The sequence below is a fragment of the Rhinoderma darwinii genome, chromosome 1, assembly GCF_050947455.1.
Source record: "Rhinoderma darwinii isolate aRhiDar2 chromosome 1, aRhiDar2.hap1, whole genome shotgun sequence".
Classification (NCBI taxonomy): Eukaryota; Metazoa; Chordata; class Amphibia; order Anura; family Rhinodermatidae; genus Rhinoderma; species Rhinoderma darwinii.
The window spans coordinates 630,741,279-630,754,380 of record NC_134687.1 but is presented as its reverse complement, the minus strand read 5'-3'; the positions used below and the strand labels follow the sequence as shown (position 1 = coordinate 630,754,380).

The window sequence follows — 13,102 nt, the reverse complement described above, 5'->3', positions numbered from 1 at the left end:
ATTTGGGGATTGGGATGGCGTTGCAAAATGGAGTGATAGTCTTCCTTATTCAAAATCCCTTTTACCTTGTACAAATCTCCCACTTTACCAGCACCAAAGCAACCCTAGACCATCACATTACCTCCACCATGCTTGACAGATGACGTCAGGCACTCTTCCAGCATCTTTTCAGTTGTTCTGCGTCTCACAAATGTTCTTCTGTGTGATCCAAACACCTCAAACTTCGATTCGTCTGTCCATAACACTTTTTTCCAATCTTCCTCTGTCCAATGTCTGTGTGCTTTTGCCCATATTAATCTTTTCCTTTTATTAGCCAGTCTCAGATATGGCTTTTTCTTTGCCACTCTGCCCTGAAGGCCAGCATCCCAGAGTCACCTCTTCACTGTAGACATTGAACACTGGCGTTTTGCGGGTACTATTTAATGAAGTTGCCAGTTGAAGACCTGTGAGGCGTCTATTTCTCAAACTAGAGACTCTAATGCACTTGTCTTGTTGCTCAGTTTTGCAGTGGGGCCTCCCACTTCTCTTTCTACTCTGGTTAGAGCCTGTGTGTGCTGTCCTCTGAAGGGAGTAGTTCACACCGTTGTAGGAAATCTTCAGTTTCTTGGCAATTTCTCGCATGGAATAGCCTTCATTTCTAAGAACAAGAATAGACTGTCGAGTTTCACATGAAAGCTCTCTTTTTCTAGCCATTTTGAGAGTTTAATCGAACCCACAAATGTAATGCTCCAGATTCTCAACTAGCTCAAAGGAAGGTCAGTTTTATAGCTCCTCTAAACAGCAAAACTGTTTACAGCGGTGCTAACATAATTGCACAAGGGTTTTCAAGTGTTTTCTAATCATCCATTAGCCTTCTAACACAGTTAGCAAACACAATGTACCATTAGAACACTGGAGTGATGGTTGCTGGAAATGGCCTCTATACACCTATGTAGATATTCCATTAAAACACAGACGTTTGCAGCTAGAATCGTCATTTAGCACATTAACAATGTATAGAGTGTATTTCTGATTAATTTAATGTTATCTTCATTGAAAAAAACTGCTTTTCTTTCAAAAATAAGGAAATTTCTAAGTGACCCTAAACTTTTGAACGGTAGTGTATACATACACATTACTAGTCACATGTGCAAAGTGTCCAGGGAAGGTAGGAACATAGGCAGCTGTGTGTGATTGTGTTGTCTATGTAATGTATTGTATCTTGATATAGTGTATATTGCTTTGTCACGTCTATGTTATGAGTAAAGTATTTTTATATATTTAAGTATCTGTGAGGGTTGTATGTTACTCCTATGGTGTGTGAAGGACTGGAGTGTGTGCACATTGTGAACAATACGAAGTAAGTGGACTATAGAGGAAACAGGTCAAATGCCCCCTTTAACACATCAATAAATTTTAGCAAATAAAAGGCCGTGAATAGAGCATATACACATATTTGTATTCCCTTACTCAAATCTATACTATAAATATCACATAAGACAGTGATCAGTAAAGAACATACACATACTTGTATTCCTGTACTCACATCTAACTATACAATAAATATCACATAAGACAGTGATCAGTAGAGAACATGAACATACTTGTATTCATGTACTCACATCTAACTATACAATAAATATCACATAAGACATTGAACAGTAGAGAACATGCACATACTTGGTTGGCCCATACTCAAATCTAACTATACAATAAATATCACATAATACAGTGATCAGTAGAGAACATGCACATACTTGTATACCCGTACTAAACTAACTATAGAATAAGGTTATTGTATCAATGTTAAATGCAACCACTAAAAAACGAATCGCTGACCCTGAGGCATTAGACACGGGTGGCAGTTGTATATTACAACTGACACCCTGCTGTAACAGCAGGGAACAGAGCTAGCTACAATCCCAGCCAATAACCCTTTAGATGCCGCGGTTTGTAGCTAATCGGCACCCCTGCAACACAATCGGGGGAATGCCGATAGTTGATATGGCCTCCAGGACTGCCCTGTACGGAAGCCAAATAGGCCCTGCCAGAGACAGAACCTAATAGGCTTGCTGACAGTGTAAGACTGACCCTTGTAATGCATTACACTACATAGAGTAGTGCTATGTATTAGAATAGTGTTTAGAAGATCAGGCCTTCAAGTCCGCTAGTAGGACTTTAAAAAAAAGTTACAAAAAAATGTTTTAGGAAAATAAACGTTTTAAGCATTAAAATAAAAATATTGCCATTTTTTTTCCTTTACGATTGGAAGAAAACCTATACTTAATTGGTATCGCTGTGTTCGCAACATCCTGAACTCGAAAAATATATTGTTTATCCTACGAGGTGAATGCCGTAAGAAAAACAGCCAGAATTGCTGTTTTTTGGATACCTTGCCTTCCGAAAATTGGAATAAAAAGTGAACGAAAATTGGCATTTGTCAAAAAATGATACCAATAAAAGCTACAGCTCATCCCGCAAAAAACAAGCTCTCATACCAATACGTTTAGGGAAAAAAGAAAAAAGTTATGGCTCCCATAAGTCAGGGATGAAAAAATATTCAGATGTGCAGGCCCGAGGGGAACATTTCTTATGTTTCGAGCGATGATTATAAAGGCTCTAATATTTGGAAACCAGGAAGAGCGCAAAGATATCTGCTGGAAGCGAGGGCATCCGTATTATACCAGGACAACACTTTCCCAGCAAAATTCCCCAAACTGCAAAAAAGGGGATAAGAAAGGACACCATTTATCAGTGCAACACTGATGTGTGCATAAAGGATTGCTTCAAATCATAACAAACATCCGTGGATAATTGTGTTATTATTTACGCCATTATTATATCACCATGTGCCCCCACATTATAAACTAAAACACCAGTAAAACTCCAAGCAAAATTTGCGCTCCAAAATCCAAATGGCGCACACTCCCTTCTGAGCACCTACGGTGTGTCCAAACAGCAGTTAACTTCCACATATATGGCATTTCCATACCTGGAGAACCCTTTTAACAATTTTAAGGGTATGTGTCTCCAGCACAAGATGGGCACAACATATTTGGCACTGAAATGGCATATCTGGTAAAATTGCAATTTTCTCTTTGCACCGTCCACTGCCCATTCATTTATGGAAAACACCTGTGGGGTCAAAATGCTTATTACACCCCTCGAGTACTTTGAGGAGTGTAGTTTCCAAAATGGGGTAATGTCTTGGGGGATTCTTTTACTATTTCACCTCCGAGCCTTTGCAAATTTGAACAATGCTGTGTAAATCACCAAATTAGGCCTGAAATTCGCATCGTACTCTTTTAGGCTGGGTTCACACGACCATGTTACGTCCGTAATGTACGGAACGTATTTCGGCCGGAAGACCCGGACCGAACACAGTGTAGGGAGCCGGGCTCCTAGCATCATAGTGATGTACGATGCTAGGAGTCTCTGCCTCTGCGTGGAACTACTGTCCCGTACTGTAATCATGATTACAGTACGGGACAGTTGTCCTGCAGCGAGGCAGCGACTCCTAGCATCGTACATAACTATGATGCTAGGAGCCCGGCTCCCTGCACTGTGTTCGGTCTGGGTCTTCCGGCCGAAATACGTTCCGTACATTACGGACGTAACATGGTCGTGTGAACCCAGCCTTACTCCTGAGCCCCTGTCGTATGGCCAGGCAAAAGATTAGGACCACATGTAGGGTGTTCCTAAAACCAGCACACATGACATAATAATTAGAGAGCTGTCTTTTCATGGTGGCATAGGCTGGGCACAACCTATTTGCCACTGAAATAAATGGCTTATCTATGGAAAAATTGCCATTTTCTATTTTTTTGAAACATTACAATAGAGAAAAAAATGGGAAAAGAGGAGATTTTTTAACTTTTTTAAAAAAATTTTTTTATGGACATTGAACCAGTGGTCGCTTGCACTGTATACTTGAATACTAATGTATCGCAGTATATTGTTATTTTGGCAGACCTCCAGCAGGGCATACGTGTAGGTGACAATGCGTTAAAGTAAGGGTTTATGTGTCATTTTCATTTAATTTATTTTCGTTTTTTAACTTTTCTTTTTTATGGCCTTTCCATGAGAAAAGACATTTGGGGAACTTTATTTAAATTATTATTTTTTTTACACTATACTTGTCCTCTGTAACTGTCGCTGCACAGCAGAGGAGAACAGCCCTGTTAGGCTGGGTTCACACGACCATGTTACGTCCGTAATGTACGGAACGTAATTCGGCCAGAAGACCTGGACCGAACACAGTGCAGGGAGCCGGGCTCCTAGCATCATAGTGATGTACGATGCTAGGAGTCCCTGCCTCGCTGCAGGACAACTGTCCCGTACTGTAATCATGATTACAGTATGGGACAGTAGTTCCACGCAGAGGCAGGGACTCCTAGCATCGTACATCACTATGATGCAAGGAGCCCGGCTCCCTGCACGGTGTTCGGTCCGGGTCTTCCGGCCGAATTACGTTCCGTACATTACGGACGTAACATGGTCGTGTGAACCCAGCCTTATAGTAACTATTGCTACTGATAGGGTTGTGTTGGGTCTAGTTAGACCCAGTAGCAGCCTCCTGCTACCGGCATCTCGGCGATCATGTGTCCAGTCACATCACCACTGGGACCAATAGATTCAGAAGCCTCTATTCTATACATAGCGGTCATTGAGTATGTGAGCACAAAGATAGAAGTAGTGAAAACCTCTTCTCCCCAGGGTCCGTGGCAGTCTTTGACTGCTGTGCACCCAACATTCAGCTGCGCAATTGCTCAGGCAGCAAACTTAAACCTGCACCATATATATATATATACAGTGGGCAGTCCTCAACCGATTATGCATCGTTTTCGGAGTGAATCAAAATGATAAAACAAATATATTTTGGTGATTGCCTTTGTCATTTATTTGATATAACTATTACAAATCCCCTTAAGGGTTGGCCAATTAATCTGATTAATTTGCCCTTTCATTGAAGCACCATTCTGATTTTGATCAGAATCATGAAGTCCATATTAGTCCCGACCACACAGCAGTGGCTTCTCATTATGGCGAGAGGGGCGCTGGAGGAAAAAGCCGCTAGAGCAGCAGCGAGTTCAGCACCAGCAGGCTCTCCGAACTTAAACCCTCCTGGCTCCCGACGTCTTCACCCTCCTCTGCACACCTGCCAGACCACCTCACCACGCAACACAACCATTGCTGCCTGGCCCTGCCCCCATGTACTGAGAGGGAGACAAGAGGATAAGGACCCTGAGGAAACACACTGGATCCTGCAGGCACTAAAAGGGAAAGGAGAGTCCCAGGGAGGAGGAGAAGGACCGAGAATGAGACACTGCAGCCAGGTAAGTATGAAGGACAAGAAGGAAGACCCCACCCCCTGGAGACTGAGATAGAGGCTGTCTAATGTAAACAGAGGAGAGAGACTGTATCAGAGTTTCTCTCTCTTCTTTATTTACATTAGACAGTCTCTCTCCTGTCTTAAAGAGGATCTGTCACTAGTTTATTAATGCCCCATCTCCTAACTAATAGGCGCTATGATGCTGACAACTACAGTGTAATTTTTTTTTTCAAAAACGCAAAAGTTATGTGCATTTTTCTAAATCTGCTAATTTGGCTATTCTTGCCAAATGGGAGGTTACCCTTTTTTTTCACTCTGGGCGGTGTAATGTTTTTCGTATGACACTGTCCAATCAGCGTCCTACAGTTCTCTTCCCAGCCCTGCACAGTTCCGCAACCAGAAGATAGACACACAACATAAAATGTAAATTTAAACCAAAATCCAAGAACATGCCTCCCCTAGATATGTGTCCACAAGTAAAAATCTTTGTGAATTAAGTTTCGCAAGATATTAATTTATTGAGCAATTTACCTTATTCACATAACACTACAACTGATGAATACGAGGACATAGCAGAATTTAAAACCTGGATGGACGTGTTTTTTAAGCAGTTCGATAAAGGGGACAATGCGGTCATTTGGCCTAAAGATCTTTATATTAAGGAAGCCAAAATACAACTAAACAAACAAGAATGTTATAGATCTCTATGGGGGTTCCCCATGGTACAACTTCTAAAAGAATACGAGAGGCTAATAGAATCTGGCCTTAAAGCGTGAGCAATAACGCAGAATGAAGCCAAGTATCTCTGTCAGACGCACCAAGGTTGCAAAATGTTATATGTTGCCCAAGATACATAAGAGTGCTTAACAACCGTAGACCCATAGTCTGCAGCATGATCTGAGTCTGATCTGGCCACTGAGACTACAGATCGACTGCTTCACACTAGTTGCGGGGAGACTAGTACTTTTTACCCTGTGCTGTTGTTAACCGGCCACAGCATTTGGATGGAGACTGATTATCTCCTGCAACTCTTTAGGATACTGAAAGGCTTTAGGGGCTTTTCAGTTCTTGTATCAAGAAGCACATATACAGGTGGCTGGAACACAATTCACTCTCCCTTTTATTCCTATTTTTTCACTTCGCCCGCACTTGATGATAATAAACAAGGCGGCAAGATTAAGTCTGTGATTAATGGGATTTGAAAAAATAATAAAAATAAAGGTGAAATCTTATAAGGTGAATATAGAATGGGGACATTTCACCAATATGTTTCTCTCCCACTAGTCAACACATGCCTGCTATTCCCAGTTTTTTAGATTATACAGAATATTAATTTATTTGCCCTCTCTTTCCCTTGCCCAATACACTATTTCATATACAAGTCCTATAATGACCAGCCATAGTGTTATCAGCGTCCTACAGTTCTCTTCCCAGCCCAGCAACACCGTGTGATCATATAGAGTATACAGCCTGTGATACCGCCGTTAGTTTCACAGCTAGATTCTATTAGAATCTTATCTTTAATATGCCGCCAGAACCACTGTTCTGGGTGGTCCACAGCCTGAGATATTGCTGTTTGAAGTGATCCCCCTTCCTTCCAGCCTCAGTCTCTCACACTGTGTGTAAAGCAGCTTCATGCTGATAGGATAGCGTCAGAGGCTGTGAGGTAGCTACACCTCAGGAGAATCGCTGGTTTTGACACCCACTTGTCTAGTATAGCCTCATTTGCACAGTTATTCCTTAATTACGCCGACTAAGCAGGCAAAAAAATAAAAATAAAGTATCTACTAAGACACAATTCTTTTACATAAGGGAATTGCAGGCACACCTATTCCATAATATATACGAATATATCAACTTTGTAATTTGCTTACTGTTAAAATGTATCTGTTTAAACCATGCAAATTTTGTTTGAAGCTAGTGCCACTAGGTGAGAGACACACGAAAAACACACGAAATAGTGTTATTCCTCCTATGACAGATTATTCTTAAAAGTCGTCTAAAAATTTGGTATTCTTTAAGGGTCTTTAAGAAGTTTTCAAAGTGAGTTTAAAAATGTCAGTTTTTTTTTATACTGGAGTATAAAAAAAAAAAGCAGATACATGATTATTAGGAAACACCTATTTTAACCAGGTACCTAATGCCCATAGACTATAAAATTCCTGGTGGTCCACACCTATCTCTGCACAGATGTTTAAAACGTCCAGCAGAGTTTTCTCCTATATTCCTTTCCCACTCCATCAGAGTTAAGTATAAGTATTAAATAGTATTGATGGGCCAAATATGTTGGCAGAGGACAGGCATGATTGCCAGACAAGGTTCTGCTTTTCAAAAAAATAGTTTGTTTTTTTATCAGGTCAAGCTTTATGTAATAAAAGAAGTGGAGTACCGGGTATAGACCAGAATTCTGGACTTGGTTATCTATATATTTTAAAGTGTTATACAAAGCGTTATAAGGCTGGAATCACACAAATAGTTTTTGATGCAGGTTTTTGAGCTGAAGCCAGGAGTTGATGCAAAAGGCAAGGCTTAAACTTTTCCTTCCTGCTTGATCCACTTCTGGCTTTGGCTCGAAACACTGCACGTGTGTTTCCAGCCTAATATAAATGTTATAAATCTGTCAACTTTTGTTTTAAAAGAATAATAAATGTTTAATCCTAACAGAAAATCCCAGTAAGAACTCTGAGGGAAACTTTATGTTATCGATAAATTATAAAGTGGAAGATGAAGATGAAGATATCACGCAGCAGTCTTCAGGAGAAAACCTCATTACCCTTAATCTACATTCAGGACTTCACAATACAGAAAGATCATATAATTCCCCTAATCATGAGGAACCTTCTCTTGACCAATCACAGATTGTGACCACAAGTACAGCTCAGAAAGGTATTAAAAGGTTTCAATGTGGTAAACAGTTCACAAAAACCCCAGGTTTTTTTACAAACAGAAGAATTAACACAGGGGAGAAGCCGTATTCATGTCCACTATGTTTGAAATGTTTTGCGCAAAAATCAAGTCTTGTTACACATGAGAGACGTCACACAGGAGAGAGGCCATATTCATGTTCACTATGTGAGAAATGTTTTACTCAAAAATCAGATCTTGATAAACATGAGAGAATTCATACAGGAGAGAAGCCATATTCATGTTCACTATGTGAGAAATGTTTTGCACAAAAATCAAGTCTTGTTGCACATGAGAGAAGTCACACAGGAGAGAAGCCATATTCATGTTCAGTATGTGGGAATTGTTTTACACATAAATCAAGTCTTGATAAACATGAGAGAATTCACACAGGAGAGAAGCCGTATTCATGTTTACTATGTGGGAAATGTTTTACGCAAAAATCCAGTCTTGCTAAACATGAAAGAATTCATACTGGAGAGAAGTCCTATTCATGTTCAGAATGTGGGAAATGTTTTACACAAAAATCACATCTTGTTACACATGAGAGAGGTCACACAGGAGAGAAGCCGTATTCATGTTCAGACTGTGGAAAATGTTTTACAGATAAATCAAATCTTGTTACACATAAGAGACGTCACACAGGTGGGAAGCCGTATTCATGTTCAGAATGTGGGAAATGTACTACTAAAGACAAACTTGGGGCTTTTCAGAGAAACCACACAGAGGAGAAGCCATTTTGATGTTCTTTATATGGGAAATGTTTTACAAAGAAATACAATTTTGGAACTCCTCAGAGAATTCACATAGGGTAGAAACCATATTCTCATTTAGAATGTGGGAAATGCTAGAGCAAAAAAAAAAAAGATTCTAAACGTATCCGGCTATTCACAGACATTAAACAGCCAATAAGAATGTTTGTTCATTTTTTGAGTGGTGTTAGCCTGGATCTGCCAAGCACCCAAATTATATTTTACCTAAGGTCAACCGTGACCGGGATCTATGAAGGAAATTTATTGTGGATATAAGGAAGAAAAGAAGAGCCTTGTTTACTTACAAAACAGAGAAGCTGGATTGGCACTATGAACGTTTCTTATTTTTACTATATTCATAAATAAATAAAAATTCCATAAAAGGAAATGTCATAAGTATATTTATCACTACCATAAAGACCTAGAATTAGAATCAGGTGGGCCCCAAAATCACATCCACATGCGGTGGCGAATGGCAAAACGATTGTTCTTGTATTACTATAGTATTTACCTGCTAAATCATTTGTCCATTGATCACCTATGTGGGTGTGGTTGCAGTTGCTGCTCCGAGTGTTCTTACCCTAAGGGTAGATTCACTTGCGGAAGATTTGTAACAGAAATTTCTGAAACTGAAAACCGTTCCATGCATCTGAGTGGGGTTTTTTCTGCAGCATGCACATGGATTCCGAAAGCCCTATTCAGATGAATGGGACAGCCACAGACATCTCTGAAACAAAACTGCTATTTAAGAACTGGAACCACACATGCGGTTTTGTAAGATATACAGATGAAATATCTGTATATGGTACATTGTGTATAAGGTGAATATAATAAGATGTATAAAAAAATGAAGCGTCAATGATATAGCCAATGGTCTGAATACGGTTTCTATAGTCAATGTATCTGGGGTCAGTTGCCCTGGCAATGCTAAACAAGATAAGCAAAATATTGGATTCTGTGCAAAAAGGCCTATGCATTGCTACTCAGGTTGTTCAGATACTGTAAGTGGTTACAGTAACTTACATTTTAAAGGCTCCTTAGAGCGGTAGAGTTTTCCCATTCAAGTGGAGGTACCAGGTGTGAAAACAGCTGGTCAACAGGTCTACCTTTTGTGTGATTTGTAATATGTATGCAAAAGTACTCCTATGTATGCTCAGAGTGTTATGTCAGATGCTAATTACGGGAGGAGATGACATGATTCTTCTCACACATATTAATGGGGAAAAGCACAGATAGATCAAAACAATCTGATCATAGGTGAGACACTGTGTCTCTTAAGGCTGGAGGGTGGTGGGACGTTGTTGGTGTCCCAAAATGGGTATAAAATACTCAGGTTTGGACATCTAGGGGAGAGAAGGACTAGAAATAGACTCCAGCAATAGAGCCGGAATGTTGCAAAAGGGAGATTAAAAAACACCTTTTTTTACTTTGAATTAGAGTGCTGCCTATTCTTGTATGCTTATGGAAAGAAGGACTAGGGATATCTCTAGGGGGACGTCTTAAGGGGAGACTTTTAGGGAGGACTATAGGAAGATTTGGTTTATACCAGGAGGAACTTTGCTCAGACCGTGGTTAATATATTGGTGCCTTTTCATTTGACGTATGGTTATTGTATTGTATTGTATTGTTTTGTGTTTTGCTATATAGAAGTGGTTATTAGCAAATTTTACTATTAACCTGGTGATTGTTTGGTGCTTAACTGATCTTTGTCTTATTATCCATGTTTAATTCTTAGTTGATATTTCTTTAAATCCGGGGCAGGTATTCACTGTATATTAGATAACAAGTGTCATTCAAAAATGTAAATGTGAATTCACCGCCTGATAGAACGGCAAGGGTGTAGCGATATACTATAATAAGCAGGGTGGGTGGTCCTGGAGTGTCTGAGTAACTTCGTTCACTCTGATACACCTCCCCTGTCGCCAATCACCTGCTTTTGCCTGTTTCTGGAATAATGGCTGGTTGAGCCATACTTTTTATCAATTTAACAATAAACTAAATTTTAATCGTTCTATCAGGCGGTGAATTCACTGGGGCAGGTATTCTTTGATTTTGGGGTGTTGTTTTGGTGTTATTGTCCACTTATGTGCATATTATTGTGATTGTGAGGTTATTATTTGTTTTAGCAATTTCATGCTGCTTGACTGATTCTGTATATAATATACCTTATCTTTTAATATAAACACTTTTGTTGGTGTGCTTTCTTTGCCGACCGTCCTCTATAACCTACGTAGAGATATTGTTGTTGTTCAATATTATTATCATTTAATATTGACAATAATAGTATTTCTTACAGTTTGGCTCAAAAAAGCGCATGAAAAACTGCACCTTGAAGCCAGAAGTGGATCCAGCTGGAAAGAGAAGTATAAGTCCTTCATTTATATTTCATATTTCTTTTTTGTATTTGGCACAAAAAAACTGCATGTGGGATTCCAGCCTCAGGCCCTGTCAGGGGCTTCACCAGCATTGTGCCTCTGTGGCCCAAGCCCCAGATCTTTGGCCCGGATCCCCTGGTGACTTACGCTACAGGGGTCGCAATTGTGACCGGGCCGCAGCCACCTGCACCGCGCCTATAAAAATCTACTATAGTAACTGGGGCCTATGTCCTAAAATGCATGGGCTCCTGTTACTATATGTCATGATCTGTGAGTATGTGGATCCACTAGGCCGTACTGGGAAAGCAGCTGGCCAAACAGTGTACCAAGTCAATGTCTATATAGTCCAAGCACAAGGGTACCTGTAGCAGTTCATACAGAGGTAACGGCTAGGCTCAGATGGGACTTTGGCAGCAGACACCAGGCGTGGTGTAACACAGCAGGCATGACCGATGGCACAACACGACTCGATAACATTAAGGGACCATTTTCAAGACTAACAAGGGTAAACAACAATGCTCAGGCAATGAGTGAAAGGGCAGAGCCCTTTTTATAGTCCAGGGTGATCATGAGTTAATAGATGGTTATTTTCATGTGAATGCACTGGCCCTTTAAGGTCGGGGACGAGTGTGCGCGCCCCCAACGGGACACAGCAGAATGGAGCGTAAGTGAGCGCTGGCGTCTCCTGGGGAGGAGATGCAGGCCAGCGCTCACAGATCCATGGCTGCGGCCATCGGGGGTGAGTAATCCCGACGGTCCGCGGCCGTGGACGCTACACTATAGTAATAACACAACACTTCCCCTCCTTCCCGAGCGCAGCGGAAGTCCTGACGTCTTCTCGCGTCATGACGTCACGACGCTGTGCGCCACACATGACACGGCGCTGGATGATATCAGGACATCCACTGCACCCGGAGTCGAAAAGGAGGGTAAGTGTGACATTACTGCCTGCTGTGGTCCTGCCTTGTGGTAGGCTTAGATACAGGGTACAGCAGACAGTATCACACATGGGCCCTGTATCTAAGCCTACCACATAGCAGGTTTTTATAAATGGCCATGTATGATACTGTCTGCTGGGGCCCTGTATCGAAGCCTAATATGTGGTAGGCTTAGATACAGAGCCCATCAGACAGGATCGCACATGGTGTGATCCTGTATCTTAACTTACCACATGGCCATCTTAGATACATGGCCTATGTGTGATCCTTTCTGATGTGCCTTGTATCTAAGCCTACATAGGCTTAGATACAGGGCTCCAGCAGACAGTATTCTTATACAGTATAAGATATACTGTCTGCTGGGGTCCTGTATCTACGCCTCCCTTGTGGTAGGCTTAGATACAACTGTAGCAGTCTTCACCTTGACTTTTAACGCATTAAATACAGAGTGGCAAGATCCTTTATCTTGACTTTTTCACTTTTGTTGTGTGATATCACGCTGCAGCAAGTTACCACAGTCAAGATAAAGATGGCCACATCTGTACAGGGTCTAACAGACAGTATCACACATGGACCCTGTATCTAAGCCTACCACATGGTGGGCTTAGATACAGGGCCATATATGATACTGTCTGATAAGCCTTGTATCTAAGCCTACCACATTGTAGTCTAAGATACAGGGCCCTAGCAGACAGTAATCTTATATGGTATGTGTCTAAGCCTACCACCTGTGTTACTGTTTTTTGGGGGGGGTTTTTGTTTTTTTACGGGTTCGGTTTTTGGACTACATCGGATTCAAGGACTACTTCGATGACTGCTTTT

The 13,102-nt window shown here is 41.0% G+C and overlaps 1 protein-coding gene across 1 annotated transcript in view; it reads left to right on the top strand.

The window, feature by feature from the left end:
- LOC142665169 (uncharacterized) overlaps positions 1–11,120 on the top strand; it is a 54,549-nt gene extending 43,429 nt beyond the window's left edge. The window contains exon 7 of the mRNA XM_075844782.1: positions 7,976–11,120. Within this exon, the coding sequence (XP_075700897.1) occupies positions 7,976–8,958 (983 nt within the window). The 3' untranslated portion in view covers positions 8,959–11,120. The remainder of the gene's footprint in view (positions 1–7,975) is intronic.
- The last annotated feature ends 1,982 nt before the right edge of the window (positions 11,121–13,102 follow it).